The 21,503-nt window shown below is 35.2% G+C and overlaps 1 protein-coding gene across 1 annotated transcript in view; it reads left to right on the top strand.

Annotated features, from left to right (window-relative positions):
* The window catches only part of LOC113502032 (polyhomeotic-like protein 3), a 65,760-nt gene extending 45,755 nt beyond the window's left edge, over positions 1-20,005 (top strand). The window contains exon 7 of the mRNA XM_026883397.1: positions 17,561-20,005. Coding sequence (XP_026739198.1) covers positions 17,561-17,797 — 237 coding nt within the window. The 3' untranslated portion in view covers positions 17,798-20,005. The remainder of the gene's footprint in view (positions 1-17,560) is intronic.
* Positions 20,006-21,503: the final 1,498 nt, after the last annotated feature.

Here is a 21,503-nt window from a genome sequence, read left to right as displayed (position 1 = left end):
GACGTAAGTTTTCGTCTTGTACATTGTTTTTTTGCTTTTATTGTAGCTTTTTTCTAAGCTCGAAAGCAACTGAATTCGTTCAACTCGGGTCTCACATCCCTAAGAATTATAACGGTATTTTTTTTAACAGCTTGCTCGCAATTAACAATATTACTTACTTGAATTACAGATTCCTTAACTATTTTCATTCATTAAAATTTTATTTTAAAACTTATCGATACATTGATATTACATTCTAGCATGATATCTTCAAAGACGAAATCCGTTTGGAATACTTTAATTTCATTTTCAAACATTACGTTCGCGTTAACCTCAAACATCATTTCAATACTTTATTAATAAGCTCCAACAATTATTATAAATATGTTTATACATTGAAAAGCAACACAAAAACTAGTTCGAGTAAATGATACGGTGATACCGGCTTTCCTTCCGGCCACACATGATCTGTGGCGGATGCCGCTTCCTATACAGCCTGCACAGATCACAGGCATTTCCACGCGGCCATTAATGTGCTAATTTTATTTATACTTAGCTAAGATATTACTTGTTTACGTTGAGGTAAATTTACTTTATTGTTTGAAATGTGAGCTTTAATTAAACTTGTATTGCAAGCTATGTTGACTGGCTTTCTTAGCATCAGAATGCTTTCTTAAATCAAGAAATAGAAATAGCAAAGATTACTCTTATGGAGACAGAGATAGAGATTTTATATGAAATGATAAATAATCAGTCGATATATCAATTACAAAATCGAAACTATTATTGTAAAGACAAATGCAAAGTAAGTTAATCTTGACGGGTAAACCACTCAACCGATTTTAGTAAAATACCCTGTAAAGATAGCTTCAACTGTGAAACAAAACATAAGCTACATTTATCGCAATGATCAATACGCATACGACCAAAGCCTCGGGCAAACATTAGACATGAATAAAAATAAAGAAATCGCATTTAAAAAAACAAGATCACTCATTAAACTTGTCATCTAGTTCAAAATGAAGTAACTAATGTTTGTCAGACATCGTAAATTATATCTAGTTAGCAAATATATTACGTAACGATGTAATGCCAAGATGTCAACAACAAATGAATAACGCCTAAGGCTCCTCACTTAAGAACTCTTTAATTACCCTACTTAACTTTGCAAACAAAATTAAATATTAAAATTTGATACCAAAGCGGCAATAATTGATTTTTAATATTAATGTGATTTTCGAAATTATTACTTTGCTTAATTATTAATCTTTTTTTAAGTATGTATCTCTAAAAATGTATAGTATGTTAAGTAGTATATTGCGTAATAGAATAAGTTAATGTATTTTTATGGCTTGACTTAATTAAGTTTATGATCCGTGCTTAGTATAAGTAGTCATATTTAATAAGTATCTATAAGTTAAGAGAAAAGTACTCGTCTTTAAGAACAGCTCAGGCACTTGTAATATTTCTAAGTGAAGTTAAAATAATACGCGAAAATACGTTTTAAAACTTACAGTTGTCACTTCAATAATATGCTATTCTTCTTATCAACCTATGGATGTCCCACTGATGTCCCACTGGGGCATATATGTCTATTAAGCTTCGACCTTATTTTTTAGCAATGATTTTAATGCTCTTAGAAAAAGTACTAGTCTAGTACTTCGTAATTAACTGGCTTCATATCCTACTTCGTTTAAAAACCTTTCTTAACCACGCACTTATGCCCAGAATACAAGCTTCCAAGATAACGTATTACTAACAGAACTCTTCAATAGATATGTTTTCTCTCAGTTAGCACTTAATAAAAACTAGCTTTAACAATTGAACATCTAGTTTGGTGTAGGCGTGGCGTAGGCAGAGGCTAGCTGCCAAACGATGTCTCAGCCTGTGACATCTGATGTGTAGATATAACTATTATCTGAACAACAGTGTGATAATATTGTAGTATCCTGCTAAATTCAGTATTTTCGGATGATAATACATATATTTTTAGGTTATAATTGTGCAATAGTATCAAAAATAGGGACTAAAAAATTAAGATGTGGAGATCTTTGATTTTGAAACAAAGACAAGAATAACGAGTTCGAATATTAGAGTATTTATAATGACGGGTAAAATTGAATCTGTTTGAATCATGACGTCAATAAAAGGCTTTTAAAAGTTCATTCACATTACATAACGTACTTGGTGAATAATATGTAGAATTAACATTCTGTTTATCTCTAATAAAAAATATCGTATACTAAATTACGATCAAAAAACTTTTGTCTGTACCCTACTTTGAACCGTCCGTAGGTGTACCCGAAGTGGTCCGAATTCGCCCGAAAGGTCATTCGGGCTAAATGTCAAACAAAACATGCGAGGTCGCATTGTCTAAGCCCCGCGGCCATTAATTGTAAATCAATACGTTTATAACGTTACGTTTATTTGGCTCGTGGCAATGATGTATTTGAATAATGGGTAATAAGGCTGTTACAAAAGGCCAGAGAACGCAGCCTCTTTGTCAGACCCCGCCTTAGATGTTTGCTCATCTCAGCGTGAGTATGTTTTATTTCTACAGATTGATTTACAAAATTTTTATGTTTTGTTATTTCAACTTTAAATGTCCAAGCATTTTTGTCCTACAAATCTAATTTAAAATTCGTAAAAAAGTTACTCACATAATTAATTTTAGGTTAAAAATTTCTGAATCGAAAACAGACAAAACGCAAATCATGTATAAACACACTTACATAACGACTAATCATCAAATATCTAACACGATGTTAAGTAGATCACAAATCCACTTCAACAAAAATGATAGCCATCGTCCGAGCGACGGAAGCTTCGAAATTAGCGGTTTTTGCGACGCGTGCGTGCCGGCCCGAGATAATTGTACACACCATACTTTAATACCATCACGTCAATTCAAACTGCAATCTTATTTCCTATAACATAAGGTTTATTTTTGTAATACCTTGTAGCTACTTACGCGGTCCACCGTACAACAGGTGCATTTTGTAACAGCTATGCAAACCACGCTCTTTATAACCGCCATAAATTCGATGTCATTAGAAGTTATTTGTTTGTGTCAAAAGAATTAAAGCAATTTTTTGTTGGTCGTATTTAGGGTAATGGCGGTCACGTGTAGCTACGTATCTGACGTAAGCAATCGTTGAATCTCATTCATGTGTGATTAATAGGTTTAGGAAATCTGACCCGCAAATATAATTGGAGCCAGAGTTGAACTCAATTTTTTGGTCCAATCTTGGATCCGATGTTGGTAACTTAATACTTTTGATTCGAAGATTTATTATTGGCGATGTACTTACCTATCCTTATATATTTTATATTATGGTGTAAGGTCGCAGATTTAAATCGTTTTTTCTACTATAACGACGCTCAAAAAAGTTGCAGTAACCGAATATCTAATGTCATTAATAAACCTTACAATCGGGAGATATAATCCACAAACACTGGTCACACATTGGCCCCAACATCCGCTATTACGCAAAACACACAATATGTATGGCCAACAAACAAATCCTTGCTTATTTTATTTCTTCAGATACAAATCGGACGTTATTTATGATTCCGATTTTAACCTTTGTTGCTCTATTATTAGTGATATCAATTTCAAGAGTACGTGTTTCGCAATACGACTGCCGTTTGACATTTGTCTTATCGAAAGAAATATCTGGATCGTTAACAATGTTTGATTGTTTACAACCTTGTAACCAGTTTTGTGTGATATTGAGATGTTTGTTTATCTGTTGCCTCATGTTAGAAACGGTAAAATCTTATACGTTTTGTTTCGAGATACAAGTTAGCTTCGGTGGAGTGATTTAAACCTTGATACGTATTTTAAGCACGTTCTACATAAACAGACAACCATGATTTAATAAAAAAAAATCTTTCAGAATATTTGCAAAACCGCACAATCAGAGATAAAACCAACAACAAAAACACCATCCTGTACAAACCCAACAAAAACTAGAGCACAGACAATCAAACGAACATTCACGACGAAAAAAAATATCGATCACCGCACGAAAGAACCATGCCAACATAACAATAACAATTCTCAAAAATAATTCAAACATTCAATGCTCTAAATTACAAAAAGCAATCAGAGTGTCTTGTGATCCACTATGTAACGATAATGACCCGCGGGTAAAAGAATTTGATAGAACCGATATGAAAGGGAGCCATGGAAGCGGCAGCCGGCCTCATCTACAGATAATCTATTTGGTATAACCCCGCGACCTCCTGGTCGGTCGCTATAACAATATAATTAAAGAGAGATCGCTGCGATCCGATCGGGACGCGCCCGAGAGCCGGGCTCCTGGACTATCAGATTTACGATTTGATGAAGAAGCAACGGTCGATCGTTGAGTTTCGAATTAGTCGGATTATGACTAAGTTCGATTCGATTGTAATGTTTTTTTACTCGAATGCCCAAAACTGTATTGTTTTCATAAATCTGTGTTCCTCTTTTGATTTCAATGTGAATGATTTCTGTCCGTCGTAACTTTCGGGGGATGTTTTTTGTTAATGTTAGTCTTTACTATTTTGTAGACAGCACACGCAATCCCGAGTGTTATTTACGTAGTAGCTCTACCCGATGCATTTACCGGCCGGATGTCGATATCTCTGTAAAAGGAAACCTACATGATTGTTGCTCCCGACGCGTTATAGTTGTCATTATTTACTTGCGCCTGCGCACCGCGGCTTTTTACATGTAATACAAATTACTGGGTGCGCGTGCAGTTGTTTTGTGTGGTCTGTCTTAAGTAATTTAAATTTCGTGTGTGTTTTCGGTTCGTGTCTATGCTCAATTATAGTATGTTGAATGATTTTAATGTTAGGAATATTTGTAACTATTTTTAGAGTGGTTTGTTATTCAATGCGTGTAGAAAATATTTGGCTATAAAATATGGCTTTTAACTTGAAACTCATTATCCGACAGTCAAGAAAATATAAAATAATATTCTTAAAATAACTAGCGGTGTAAAAGAATCCATTGAAAATAACAAGTCGAGTTGAAGACGTGTCATTACCCTGTTGTTGGCTTGTTGACTATTTTTACAACGAACAATTTAATAGTTCGTAAACTTGCAATAATTTCAACACCAGTTATAGTTAATATGGCATTTAACGATACTCAGGTTTCTGCTCAATTTACCAAACCTGTAAATAATAATATTTCATTCTACTTGTAAGACGAACATACATTTAACTGCCAACTAGTCAAAAAAATATTACTACCAACTTACAAATAAAAGCTAGAGGTATAAGGCAAGCAAAACCTTTTACATAAAAAAAAATTAAATTAAGTAAGATGTTGACATTCGAAATTTAAAATCTACTTTTTGTAGCCCGTACTGTCCCACTTCATTTTTTTTGTTGACCTTTAATACTCAATACTCAATATTTTATTTACGTTCCCACTTCAAGGCAAAGGCATCCCTTTTTCCACTCAGTCCAGGCTATTGCCACATTCTAATCTTATAAAATAATTCCGAGCCAGCAACGTGACTACCAAAGAAACGCACTTTTGAGAATGTTATAATTATCGTTTATGAATCTAAGTAGCCACAGGCGAGTTCGGTTAGTGTCTGAGACACCACAAAGCCACTGGCGCGATACCATCGTTCTGTGGGTGTACCGGAACGATTTATCGACTGTTTAACCCGTAAAAGGTGATTTGTAATATCCCCTCACTAGTTCAAGTCGAAAACTAACGCGTTTGTTATTGTAGAGATGTTACATTACGTGTGTATGATTTGTTAGGAGAGGAAAGAAGTAACATGAGTTTAAAATTAAAAGCTCATATGTTTTTTCTTAATAAAGCAGCATCGCGTTTTCTTTTCGTTTTTGTTACTGTTAAGCTAAGATTTTTTTGCTGAACCGCCTTTTTTCCTAGGACCATACGTAGAGCTTAAAAAACATAGTGTAGAGCGTAAGCAGAAATTTAGAACAACAATACTAATATCTTGTTTCTTTTCGTATTGTTGATGTACAAACTGATTACAGTTTTTTCAAACCACTCGTAGACTTTTAACGTGTACTAACACAACCTGAAAATGTCGGCTGGTGCAAGTGATAATTGCTATGTAATACGCGCATGAATTCGAAAAGACTGCTGCGTACCAAGATTCCAACCTACGACCTTTGACTGGGTAGTGTAACGGTCACTGCACTGCATCACTGCCTACTCAGATTATTTCCTTCAGAAATCGACTATACCATATATACAATCACCTTATATGAATCACAACTTACCAAACAAAAAAACACATCCACAAAAAAATAACATGCAAATATTCCACCTTAACCACAGCCCTCATAATCATACAATCTAAAACAAATTCGCAGATAAAACTTGCATGGCTACAAAGCAATAGGCGACACTAATGCGTAGTAAGACAGCGTAGCTCTGCAAATAAAGCAAGCCTCATGTATATTCAATGGTACAAACAAACGAACGCATGAGCTATCGTGTCGGTGTCGCGAACCGCCTCGAGATATGGACTTGTAATTTGTAGGGCGACCATTATATAGTGGGCTAAGAGGTAATGTGTACCAACAACTATGAAAAAAAGAGTTTTATTTTTCATAGCGTTGTCAAAAGTCTGCATGTTCTTTGAAAGCGTTTGAGTTTCTTTAAAAGTTTTTCTTTTTTCTTGATTTTCCAATACAAGTATTTTTTTGTCTGTTTTGGCTTTGCTATATGAAATAATTACTTCGCTGTTTTCTTTGAAAATGCTACGACATAATCAAACCGAAATTCTATTTGTAATATAACACGTGGGAAAACAATCGTATTTAAATTTCACTAAAAATTTGCTGAGACATATTTTTCATAATGAAAAGACTTTCTTAAAAAAATCATGGTCACCCTCGCCCTAGTATATCCGCGTGCTCCTTATAAGGGCCATGAATTCTGCCACCGAACTAGTTGCGGATGAAAGCAGCCCAGCTAATAACTATACCTGTTATAATGCGATATCTACACCGATCACTTATGCTGGCTCGTTATGAGCGAACTCCGGTTAATTGATCCACGTTTAACTGATCGTGGGGTGGGTTTTGGGTATAAGTACAGAATTGAAGGATGAGTTTAATATTAGCATGCGTGTGTTCGTCTGTGTGGGTGTTTTATGTCATATTTCATGCGTTAGTATTATGCGTTTCCCTGTAACGGGTAATTGCGTGATATTTCATTGGGTAGTAGAGTTCTCAAATAGAAGGTGGTTTATTTTCATTGTTTTTTTTTGTATTGAACCGTCAAGGTAATTCGATTTTTTTTGCGTGAATTTTTAAACGAACCCCTATAAAGAACTAGGCATGAAACTTTACCATAAACAAACGAATTAGCAGAATGCGGGTCTTACAATAATTAACAAAAAATACACGTTTCCTTTCCCACGCGGGTACTTCACGAGAATGAGAATTAAAAACTTCTTACATAACATTAAAGATCGATCTCTTAGTAAAGAAAATGTAGAGTTCCACATCTAATGTACAAGTGAGTGTTACAAGTCACCCTTATTCCGTATCTCAAAGACTACAGACTACAGCCTGCAGTGTAACACTGAATCATCCGAAGAAGCCTACCACACCTCTTAAAGCAAGACTGTTGCTTTGCGAAAAGAGATAGCGCTCTATAAGGCATAGAACAGCATCCCTCTTCAACATCAGCAAAAGTTGCACTTGAAGAAGTTTCGATAGGCCCCCGTACGTAACGGTTACAATATATAAGCGCATGTTTCATTAGCTAGTTATAAAGCAAAGCCGCTAATGCAAATATCGGATAGCGAGCCAACTACAAGGGTTACTCGCGAACCGGAGCGTGTTAACTAATTCTATGTACATTAAACCCACTTAAATCCTAGTACGTGTTGCTAAATAAACTTTGAATGCTTGGATCGAACATAAACACTCCTTTTTGGGACTCACTTGAAATAACGGACGGTTTGTGTAACGATACCGTCATGAGTCAGACAGAATTGCGAGTGAAATAGTTGTAAACTTTGTGATGTAAGTAGGGTTCTGATTTTGGCCAGTATATACAGACAAAGACATTATATTGTTGGTATTCACAGTCAAAATTTTATTAGTAGCTTTCTACTTTATTTTGGCCCTCAGGGAGATTGAAATACTATCAATTCTCAAACAAATGACAACCATCGATATTCCAAAATATACTGTGACGTATCGTATAAGGTGTATAAATATTTTTTTTATTCTGAAATTAAAAACCAACAAGACCATTTCAACAAACTCTTCAGTTCCTACGTTCACTTCATTCAGTAGCATATCTAAGCTTTTCTTAAAACTAGTTAATTCAGTAGTTTTTCCACAAAGTTACGACTACTTAAGGCTATAAGAGCTTCGATTAAAGTAAAACGCATAGATAGCGATCCGTGGTACGTTGAGTGTCGGTTGCGCGCACTTTCTTTAGACGACCGCGAGAGGGCGCGCCGGCACGCGACCGATACTCGTGCCGGCTGAGGGACGTGACGCGACTCTATCGATAAATGTGAGCTATTTGTTGTAAATTATTTATTATAGAATTTTCCTCAATAATTTTGAACTATAATATTGACTTCTATGCATCGGCTAGAGTAAATAGTTCTTGTTTTTTTAAGTGTTTTGAAATATTTGTTTTGAGTGAAGTTTCTTAGGAATTTTATAGAGTTTACTGCTTCTAAAGCTTTACGTCCATTTTAATTGTGAAACGTTAAGATACTCTGAGTAACAACTGGATACTTTCAAGTCGGAATCCAGAATACGATCACCCATCACAACTTGAAATTCTCATAATAAGAGTCGATCGCTTTATCGATAAATATGTTTAAACAAGATAAACTCCATAAATCCACATCAAAAACACTCATCGAACTATCTATCCTAAGATCTCAAATCTATCATCCCACACAAACAACATTATCGATTATCGATAAACGAACATCGACTAAAATGTGAACTCGCCATAAATCATTGACATCACTATCAGCAAGTGGCACGAGCCGATAGAATCTGGTCGATGATACAAGTAGATTGTTTCACCGGAACACAGCTCTAGAGATACCGAGAACTATTTACCCGATTGTTAATAATACGATTTAATCGTGAGTATCGGTTCACGTTTCGAAAGTACTTTTGATTTAAATAGGAATAAAATGTGTGTTTGATTATGAGTAGGAATCGATTTCGTAGCTAATTGTTGTGTTTTGTTTTTTTTATTGTATTTGATTTATGAGTTGTCATTTTTTTTAATAGGACGGAACAGTTGTATGCATTGTTTTTACTTTAGGACTAAGGTTTTTAGAGCTTGCTTATAAGTCAATTTTTTGGATACCAAGCAACAGTTGTATGCCACTAAACGATTTGTTTTTTGTAAAAACAATCATTTTTTTAAGTCCTTTATATAATTTGTTTACAGTACTATGTACTAATTTTTTAAACGAAAAAAAAGCTACATACTTTGTTGCATATAAAACAAAAATTAATCAATTTAGATCTAGCTAAATCTAAAGCTCAACTTTCTCTCGTAGCTCATGAACGGTAATAGCAACATGGAAACACTTAGCAGTGCATAATAAAGCAGGTGTAACAATGCTATAACTTGGTTATATTAAGTGCGCACGCGCAACTATGTTTCTTTAACGGGATCCCAACTGGGGTGGAAATGTTGAAATATAGCTTTAATTATTTTGAAACCGACCAACGTTGAGCTCTGCTTAAGTGTTAATAAAACATGTTTAATGTTAGCAATTATTATTAGTAGTTGCTAAAGTTAAAAAAACTTGTATTTTATTTAGAAATAGTTAATAAAACAATTGTATTTTATTTATAGCTGTAAAATCTGTTTCACATAAAATTCATTTCAAAAAAATGAAAGCTAATGAAAATTTCTAAAAACACTTACAAAATATTTTTGGAAGGACGTTATGTTACAGCGATTTTTTCAATCCAAAACCAATCTTTACAGAAAACTTAACAATATAATTAAAAATACCACTTATTAGGTACCACAAGATTACCTTCAATTACACACTTATAAACACAACAAGCTAACATCAGTTACATACAATCTTGCCTCATAAAATAAATAGAGCATGGACATAAATTAAAGTGCGTAAAGAAACTATCTTAGAATTTCATCCTACAGGTATTTAATTAAAATTACACCTTATATTGTAGCTAGTAAATATCAAATTCGAATTTAACTACTTACGTGAAAATTGTAACTACCGAACCTTCAGTTGAGAAACAAATGTATGAAGATGACAGATTGACAGGTCGAAGTCACGTGACTTATCGAAATCTATGTTTTCTATACCTATAATGTGACTCGACTTAGCTGAATTGTATACAGTATTTTATATGGCGCTGTCAATCCAATCACAGCTCCTTAGTTCAGTGAAGCCGGTGAATTTTGCGCTGCGTTACAAAATAGTTCTGATTAAAATTAAATACATCCTCAATTACTCTCTGTAAGAATGATGGTTCCAAAAACTTAGACATTATTTTATTAAAGCTACAAAATAAACTGTCTTTACTTCCTTTATTACATTGATCTATTAGGTAGATGTTACAAACAAACAATTCGCTACATCATAAAACGTATATAGCATACGTATTTTATGAGTAACGTATAACGATGTAATAAATAATTTATTTTCCACACAAAACAATTTATTATTTTATAAAATACGTCTGGAAGTTCGTCGGCACCGCTCGTAGCGACCTCTATTGAATCAATAATTAACTTTAACTATTAAATAACCTATCTTAACCTCTGTTTAATTTCAGTTACAACGGGTAAATCAATTATGTTCTACGCTGTGCGATGAAATAGCTAATTTCATTACACCTCTGCCCGGTTACTGCCAGAAAGGCTAAATTACAAAGATTTTATTAGTTATGTAGTTTCTCTACAGTTAGAATTCATCATTATTAAATCGAAAGGAATCCTAACTGTTTAGCTAATACAGAGTGAAAACCCTAAGCGAAACTTTTCTTGTTGTAATAGTTTAAAAGTAGCCAACATTAAAGGTCAAAGTATCGATAAATAACAACAAAAAGAACCCAATTAATTAGCTCGACCAACTCCGAAGAGATAACAATAGAAATGCTAATACACTCGAGTAATTTTGTATAATGGGATATCACAACACATACGTTTCTAACAATCTATTATCCAGGCTTGTATTAGCCCGATAATACCTATATAATGGCACTATATTGCTCAAACATAGTTTGCATTGTTCATGAGGCCAATGGAGATAGACCCCCCGATTAACACTACTTATCAAAAACAAGAGTTCAAGATATACTGAAAGTAGTACGCTAGCATTAGCGACTGGGCGTTTTCTATTCGGTTGTGTTCGGGAACGGTCGGTAACACTCGGGTGTGTTAGTCCCGCCCACCTGCGCGCGCGCCTCTCCCCGTCTCGTTCCCGCTTGGGTTAGTTCGTCAGTCTGTCTCGTGCCGTCAGCGCGGCCGGCCGCCACACCCACAGATCAACGTTAGGCTATTTTCCAATTATTATGTAGAAGCTTTTTGCGCGCGCCGATGCCAACAATGATAAGCTTTCTCGTAACAAAATGTAATGTTGTTTGATGACATTTTTGGCTAGACATATTTAGAAAATGTATTTTAGTTTTGACATGAAATGTAGACCTCACAAAAGCTGTATTTATAGCTATTAAACGCAGATCAATTGCTTGTTTATGTTTTTTTACGAGTAATTAAAACTTGTGAGTAATTGCAAACACAGTCATTAAATAACACTTGATATGCCATATTATCAAGAGAACCAGTACCTATAACAACATTCATGAAATGCGGAAAAGTCAAGTTAAAACTTGCTATAATTTTTGTTAAACAACATCATAAAATTAAAGTCAAATTATCGGTCGATCTTAAGACAAAAGCGAATCATTGAAATGATAAAAAAACAAATAATCATTGAAGTAAGTAACTAGTAACTATACAATTACGCATTAGAAAAATACATTTCACCCAATATCTAAAATTAAATCTTTTTTTGCACAAAAATAATAACATAAGTGGGCAAACTTAACGGACGCATTTAAGATTAAAAATTAGAAAGTCGATCGTAATTGTACAAAACGACAATTGATAAAAAAATCTCGGTCGTGTAACTTTGTGAACTTTTACCTGCACTTTCAAAAGTGTTCATTAATGTATTACGTGTTCTATTTCTTACACTACTATTTAATTTACTTCATACTGTAGTCATTATAGAGCCTATTATATTTGTATAGTCGCTTCCGAATCAATCTGGTCCTAAATTTGACGGGCCTGTTGGTCTAGTGGTTAGTGACCCTGACTGCTATACCGGAGGTCGTGGGTTCGATTCCCGCCCAGGACAAATGATGTGTGATGAGCATGATCATTTGTTCTGGTGTCTGGGTGTAATTTATCTAAAATATGTATGTATTTAGAAATATATAAGTAAGTTTATCAGTTGTCTGGTTACCATAACACAAGCTCTGCTTAGCTTGGGATCAGATAACCGTGTGTGAGTTGTCCCAGGATTTATTTATTTATTTATTTATTATTTAAATTATTAATAGGTAGAGTTCAAAATGTTGATCTTATGAAGAAGAGTTGATAAAGTAACGAGACAAAATCTCAAACTACTGATCGATATAAATAATTACTGTAAAGCAAATTTTTATTTTGAATACAAAATAAAGTTTTTTTTAACTGTGTTAACGAAACACATTTTATATCAAGCAGATCATTTAATCTTGATCTGATAAGATTATAACATACTCATAAAACGGCCCTATCGTTAAATTTCACACATTTATTAATAATACAAAACGCCTTTTAATACGTACTAACCTTATTAACCTTAAAAACTTTATATTCGTTTTTTATGGGAAATACTTAATCCAAAAATATCAACACTGCAATTTTTATGCAGATTCACAGTCTGGCAAACAGTTTACAAAAGCTGAACCAGAATGGCTCAAAATAGACCAGAATGGTGTAAGAAAAACTGACTTAACAACTGCAGTGAGAAAAATATTTTATAGTCTAGTATCAATCAGTTATCAAATTTCTCCATAATTATCTACTATTTTTTACATATACATTAAGAAGTTTATATACCTACCAATAGGCATGCATTAGTGGCAGATCCAACTATATCAAATCGCCATTAAACAGTTTCAATAAACATGAAGTAACACGATAATCTTCGTATTTAAGTACGGATCCCTGAAATAAAAAGGTTCGCGTTGAGAAATGGCGATGCTCTCGGATATAATTACGGTAGAGCTCACCCGCGCAACGTCAGTCACCACTAAACACAGCATGAGCAGGGCTACCAACTAAACCAATACTCTATAATATGAAGTCTAAAATTTTATAGAATAAGACAGGAGTCTCGAGAAATGTTTAGTGTCTAGTTTATCACGTAACTAATACCTATGTATGTGTGTTATTTATGTTACATTTCAAGAGTATAACTATCTCAAATGTAAAATTAATTTTATTATATTCTTTAATCTGGTACATAATTGTATAATATGTGAAATTTTTCGCTTAGAAAGATTGTTTGTAGAGATCCACCTCCACGTCCACCTTCAATTTTCGTAACATTATATTTAAATGTCAAGATGTTGGGGTGTGGTGTCATGATGTTTGGAGGTAGCCAAAAATCGCGAAAGGAGAAAGGCCTGGAACAAAAAGGGGAAGGTCTTTACCCAGCTGTGGGGTTTCAAACACTCCCTTAAAAAAACTTGGTGTAGCCAAGTATCAATAGTTATACGTACGAGAACGTTATAACAAGTCAGTTTGTCTATAAATAAGTAGAGTTGATGCTGTAAATCTTTATTTACCTCCATAAAGGCAACGATTTCGGTACAGGAACCCGATAGCTTCTTATCAGATTTCCTTCCTTATGACATAGTTTATAAAGAAAAGGTTGTTTAAATGACGTTAATGTGAAGTATATAAATACAGATGAATTTATATAATAAACGTTTTAGATTTGACTAAAAGGGTTTTGCTACGCAGTTGAAAGACTCCTTATCTTTTAGTGTAGACTGATTTATCTAAATTCTTAATCTTGTTCGACTCTAAAACCCACTCTCATTAACAAATTCTGGCCTCCCATTGTTCTCCTCAGTTTACAACGTGTCATGTTTGCTCCCAGTATGTAGCAGCCCTAACTGAAGCCCTGTGCGTTCCAAGCTTTAAACTTAATAGCAATCTTTATAGCCTGCCGTCTAAATAGTGTTGCGATCAATCGATGCTCGATATCGATAAGTTATTACGTTACTATTGCCAGATACCTATTGTTGTAATGAATGTTCTTGTTTTATTTCATAATTAAAATTTAGCAATCTGATTCTGTAGCTGCAATTACGTACGTTGATTTAATTAGTGTGCGCTACCTGTGATCTGTGTTTTAACTCATATCGGCAATTTATTTAATAATATACGCCGAGATTTAATAAAAGGTTTAAGCTTTGTTTGAATTGTATTTTCTGAACTAATAACGGTATTATCTCTTTCTTACGTTACCCTGCTATAAATAATACCGCTGCAAACTAGACTAGCCATTTAATATTCAAGCCACTGATTGCTATTTACCATAAAATATCCACTTGTAAAATTAACTGAGCAACAAACGGCAGTCCAGTAACTCGCGCTCGGATCGCTCGCTCGATAAACGTCGGTATAATTCTGGCGAGAACGTGCTTGTCACAATTTATCGTGGTGGAGCATCACTAGCCGGGAGCAAAGGTTTGGCAGAGGGCGCAGGCATCAATTTGCGCGCGGTAGCGGCCGCGGGCGCCGCGCCGCCCCTGTCATTAGCCCCTCCGCCCCCCTCCCCGCCGCCCCGCCGCTCCCCGCTGCTCCCCGCTCGACCTCGGGGGAACATACTTTAACCTTTTTTGCTCCCCTGCAACCTGTTCGGGACGCGGCTGCTGCGCGCGCGCTGCGGTTCATGGCCGCGGGCGATACGCAGTATCTGCGAAATAGGGCTGCTAAGTATACGCGTTTGTTTTTGTTCGTAACTGGTTGTAATTATATGGAGATGGAAGGGAATGCTGCTATCAAAGTGCACTTTAAATAAAGTCAAAGTTAGTTTTTTCTTATTTTGTATCTGAACGTTCATATACCATAATTATTTTCATCCTGTCGATGACAGAGGCTGTGTGGTACTCGTCTTCGTTAACATTTTACACGATATCATTATACATTCTTATTTCATCTACGTCTCACTTATGGTATGTTTCCAGATCCAAAATTTGCCTCTCTCAAATTTAGAAAGAACAAACCTTCACACAACCGAAAACCTAAAACAAGTGCAACACAAATCTCTACCCACTTATCAATCTTCTCGTATCACCAACAATTCATACATACGAGTTCCAAATAAACAGAGTAACATCTAAACCTCAACAGCCCTGCTGTACCTGTTAAGTGTAGAGGGCGCGTAATAACGTAGGCCCGACGTTACTTGCCTGCTCCCACAATGTGCACTAACAACCAAACGCGTTACGTGATAATAACCAATAATACAAGTTGCGATCCAGCTGTCCTCGTCATAAACGTTACTTATGATTTTGTTGTTCAAACTTGTCTTGGATGTTGCTCTTGTTTTGTTTATTCTTGACGCCACTTGTTTATTGCGTTTCTTAAGTTGGTTATTGGAAAAGTATACAAACTGTTGTGCCTTAAATTATATTCTAGTATAAACAAATATTTGAGTGTATAAAATGTTAGGAATAAAATCATTTCAAGTAAGACTACTCATAAAGAGCACTTTTCAAACAATTTTTGTTTTCATGGTATAACATTGTCCCTAACAAATATTTGTAGTTATTCATATCTCTTAGCAGAAACTGAATGATCCTTGTTAAAGACCCTCGAAAAAATCAAACCAATCCTGTTGACAAGACACACTGTGGTTCATAATGTATTTCTTATACGTTTATGTTCTGAATTCTTATGGTAATTATACCTCGACAAAAAATCACCATAGACTCTCCCTTGACTTTGAACCGTCCAGATAAAAAGGTCAAACCCGAAACAGGTCTGGCGCGGTTCCCCGAACCAGTAATTTGAGCCACAATTAAACAATTTTCTCGAATATCATTCCGCTTCATTTGAGCGGCCGGGTCACTCCTGACCCCGGGGCACACATTAGGGTCCCGGTCCGATTCCGGAGCCCCATAAACCCCATTAAACATAAACATGCCCCCAAACCACTCGAGGCTCGCTAGCTCCGATCTTCGTTCCACTTTATTTAATTTCAATACATTATAATGTGAAGTTTTCTAATCTCGCTCGCCGGCGGAATGGCTCCGCATTTGCATAAAAGTAAATTTGCTCCCAAGCCCTGGGATAACGCTAATGGCAATCTGAAAGGGAACAAAACGAGCGCCGCAAATTGACCTGTCCCTCAGCCGGGCGCCGCCCGCCGCCGACCTGTCGCCGCTAAATAATTCCGTTCCCATCATCTAGCCAGTAGCTATCTCACTTTAATTATTCATAGAGTTTTTTATACGCTATCGCTTTTTACCGCTCAACGGCCGGTCGAAGCCTTATAAAATTAAAAAATAAAATAATCGAACGTCGGCGCAATTTAAAAAAGAAATAAGTCGGATGACACGGATCGAACTCCGGGCAAATGTCGCGCAGTAAAAAGTGGTCGAGCGGCGGCGCGGTGCGGGGGCGCGGGGGCGCAGTGTGGAGGCGCGGGGGCGCAGGCCGGGGCGCGGGGGCGCAGACCGGGGCGCGGGGGCGCAGCGGCAGGACGTCACGTAGGCGGCGCGGTTTTTGTCAACGTTCCCGCGGAGATGACAGGTCGCTGGACGCGCCGGCCGCGACCTGTCCGCAAGCCGGCTTCATGCTTTCCATTTACAACAGAACAATTATCGCAAATCGCTTATTAGAACACATGCCGCACGTTTTATGAGCGTTAATGGTTCCGCTGGTGGCATCCGACACACTACCTGTAACTGGTTCACGGAGAAGTGCTTATGATTAATATCATAACCATTTGAACGTATTCATACATGTGTAGAGTACTATAATCAGTGTAATGGAGTAGCTCACTCGACGTTAATAGTATTACGACTTGACACAGTTATACATCTCAAATTAATGTTCACATCTGAGCGTAAGTTACTAATTATAGGTATGCATTAGAAGTGCCTCTTACAGATAATATGACATCATATTTCCTGCGTAAACGACTGGTTATTATAGTATTACAAAGAGAATGAAAAGTAATAAAATATCACAAGCATCACAGTCGTGGTCGCTCGGAGATTCGGTGAGCGCGACAGGTGCACCTTTTCTGGTCGACTCGTTGATGTCTAATAATAAACTCTTAAGACCTTGTAATCCTCGAATTATTTGAAATGAAAACTTAATGCAACATAATTTCAGATCAAAATATTTTATGATGTTGTATAATTTAACTAATTGAAGTGAAGCTTAGATGAAAGTATTTTAAATACTGAAGGTGTTAACATTAGGTACAATTTATGATAATGTCTTTTATGTTTATGTTATTTTTTCTTTTCTTTCCAGAATTTCCGTGAGCAAAGAATCGACGGTTCAGGTCTACCCCTTCTTACAGAGGACCACTTAACAGGGATGCTGCAGATGAAACTGGGGCCAGCTCTAAAACTCCGAGCGGTGTTAGCCAGGCGGCTCGAGCCCTGCGTTCAGTGTCAGGCGAACTCGAGCAACATGGCTACAACGCCGAGGATAAACGGCGCCGCGCTCAAACCCGAACCCCGGAGCAACACGACCAGCCCGAGTTAGGACAAGCCTTCGTATTATAGTAATGTAACACGCATCGTTCCTGCTCACCCGCTTTTTGTTTACGTAGAAGATTTAAGAGACATTTGTTTTAAAATTTCCAACTTGAATTTGTAGCCGAAGAGTTTTACTTACTGTTTGTGACTTATGAAGTATTTTATGGGAACAGAGCTGTATACAAAATAAATGCTGACGTGAGTGATCGAGTTGGTTGTGTCCACAGGGCGACGGCTCTCTCGACAGACTTCATGAAATTTTTAACAATCATAATAACACTAGATTAATTATAGTCATCTGCCTGCATTCGTACAGTCTTCCTGTTAATAGATATTGCATTTAGTTACTATAAGACGCTTTAGAATTACTTTTAGTTAGATAAGTTGTTTGTTTTGTACATAAACAAGTTGCCGTCCAAATGTTTTAAATGTAATATTAACGTAAAGGATATTGCTGTATGTTAATTAAATAATAAAATTAATTAATGGGGACGTTATCAACATGTTTAAGGCCTCCATTGAACATACAAAAATTATTTACGACGAAATTATATCGGTGCTAAGACCCTGTTTAACTTATATGTTGTATATTATGGCCGTTTTGTAAAAAAAATATTGCTTAAATATCGAGGCTACGCGTCTACAGGGTCACAAATAAACGGTTTGTATATAAATACAATAGTTTTATAGATGTATAGTTATATATACGTGGATTTATAATAGCATTTATTTACACCACACCTGAAAAAAGCTCAGTAATACTGTTCTGCAATCATATTGTAGTGTAAAGTTCTAGTTAGTGTTAAACTTTTCACAGTGAGCATAATATTTTCTTTGTAATTAATTTCTATACGACGTTTCGTGTAAATATTTTTTTCTGCTATCTGCAGGTTTTGCGGCACATAACTGGGATGACATTAATGCGTACTTTTAAATTTCAGCTAAACCGAACTGAATACCAGCTCAGTTTGATACAGAACATCTTTTCTCTTTATTCACTTCCAAGTATTTTAAATAAATAATACAATTCGATTATTTATTGTGTATTAAGTGTATTATTTTCGATTTCTCTAAAGCATTATTGTACATGTACATGCCAGTTATGTATTACAAGTTTCGGTTACGATAGACGTAAGTAGTTTCTACAAAATATTGTAAAGTGGTTTTTTCTGTGGTAATCTCCTTAATTGCCAAAATAGTACGGTTAATACAATATACATATTTAGTAGATAAAGCGGGTTACTGGGAGTTTATAATCCACATATATAGCTGATTTACGGCAAAATTAATGTAAGATGTTGCCTGTTTGGTAAATGTAAATTGGACACAGTTAATTTTTATTTTGAACTAGCTGCTACTATTCAAATTCTAGTAAAAATGATAGGAAATATTGTCTTTTAAGTACTGAGGAACTAAATGATTTTATTAACATCTTTTCGATACTTTTTGCTGTTGAATTTTTATCAGTATTGAATAGGCAATATTTCCTTTGCTTGTAAAGTATTCCTAGTTATGAAAAAAACTGTGTCCAATCTATCACCAGTGACCTTTATTCGTATTACGAGCAACATATCAACAAGAGGTGCTATTTCAGTACGTTAGATATAAACGTTATACGTGTCTTGAACAGTCTTCCTTAAAAATTAGAATAATTATTTTATACAATAATTATATTATTCATACTTAACATTTTCAGAAAAGTATTATCTACGGTTGAACGCTTTAAATTGGACGATAATAATACAATGATAATAATAGTTTTCTATAGATTACGCGACGAATTATTGTTGTTAAGTGATTATATTAATAGAACTTTATGGATATGATCACAGCTTTTATTACGTAACTAATGTTTTATTGGACCAGTGACTTATTGAGTATAGAGTGTGTAAATTTGTACCTATAGTTATCCTGTGTTAAGTTCTTATGGGAAATAACAAAGAAATCGCAAGTCTGCCACCAGAAGCAAGTGGGACAAGCGTTAATCTTGGTTGGAGTTGTTTGAATGTACGGATATTGACAATTATTTTTGATAAGTCACGTGACAGACTTGTCGCTTCTGTACATTTGAGCGATTCAATCAGTATTGATGTTTGTAGCAATGTCACTTGCCTAAGAGACTGGTTGAAAGTGTCTGAGAATAATCATTTTCGTTGTGAGTTCAATCATAAACATGTTTGTTGACATCAAGACTTGGTTTATTGTTATTTTAAATGTATAAGGGTGAATTTCAACAGGTCCGAAAAAATCTTCATTTCCGTGGATTTTTTATTCTTCAACTTTAGAACAATAAAAAATAGTGTTTTCTCAAGTTTTCGATCAGATATGCAGTTTTGCTTAATATCTAGCAGATAGCTTAAAAAACTAACGAGATATACAAGATTGAAAATTCTGTGCCACGGCGATGAAACATGCATGCACGGCAATGAAACAGGCGTCCATGGCAATGAAATGTTATTATAGTGTACAAGAATATTTAAATGATAAAGTTAATCATTGAAACAAAAATAAATACTATTAATTTATACGCAATAATAATAGAATATAATGTGTAAAAATCCAGTCACACATGATATTATTTTTATAATATAACTATAAATAGATACATTCCTGTCTAGTGGCGAAACAAACATAAGTCACGGAAATGAAACACGTGGCCACGGCAATTAAAGGAAACTGTTTTACAAGGCACGGCGATGATATTTTTTTCATTCCCGTGTATTTTTTTTCATTGCCATAGCAAATTTTGTCCACGGAAACCACGGAAATGAGAGCACGGCGATGAAAATCAAGGGGTATAATTCAATTTACTAAAAAACTGGTAATAATTCACAGTAATGAACACTTTACAAATAAGCTAAATATAAATGGCATTGTATTGAATGCTCAATCGAGATTAAAAACTTATTGAAATAGAAGTTAGACCTATCCACGGCGATGAAAGAAAAAATGTCCAGTACCAAAAAAATTGAATACTTTTAATTATAGCTCGAAAACGCAGGCACGTACACACGTCGTTCCTTGTCTAGCCTTTCGACGTTACTTATATGCAACGTTTAACGCAAAACGGGAGCGACGCAAAACGTTAGAATATGCAATATTCTCAAATATGTTTAGGACATGGCGATGAAAGGTAGTTCTGGGACAAATGGTTTTTTATTAACCATACGTTGTATTGTGTAAATATTTGAATAAATGTATTCCGAGTCAATACTCTAACTATTCACGAACCAAATAAAACTAAGTTTTAATATAAATAACGATACATTTTTGATCAATGATGACTTTAATACATCAAGGTGAGTCGTGGACAAACACGGCGATGAACGATTATGTGGTTTAACTTTTTTTTTTGGAAAACCTATTAATTATATTAATAAAATATTTAGTGCTACAGATAGATTTTTATGTCATCTACCTAAAAAAAAATGTTAGAACATTATAACAATGCTTTTTAGTACCGATTTCATCGATGCCACGCAATTTTTGGGTCCGGGAAATTCACCCATAATTATTGTGTATAACAAGGTTTTAGTCACTTTGTTAGTTTCCTTGCGAACATTGTACTTAGTTAATGATTTAGCTTGTTTAGCCGATCGAGTTTGATCCAACCTTTTAAGTATTTATGTGAAGAGAAATAAAAGCGACAATTTAATGAAACTACTTTTATTTGTTTTATTTTTTCGTGTTTATGCTGAGTGACTTAACGCAGT

The sequence above is a fragment of the Trichoplusia ni genome, chromosome 16, assembly GCF_003590095.1.
Source record: "Trichoplusia ni isolate ovarian cell line Hi5 chromosome 16, tn1, whole genome shotgun sequence".
Taxonomy (NCBI): domain Eukaryota; kingdom Metazoa; phylum Arthropoda; class Insecta; order Lepidoptera; family Noctuidae; genus Trichoplusia; species Trichoplusia ni.
The sequence above is the reverse complement of the archived record's forward strand: the minus strand, read 5'-3'. Positions and strand labels throughout refer to the sequence as shown.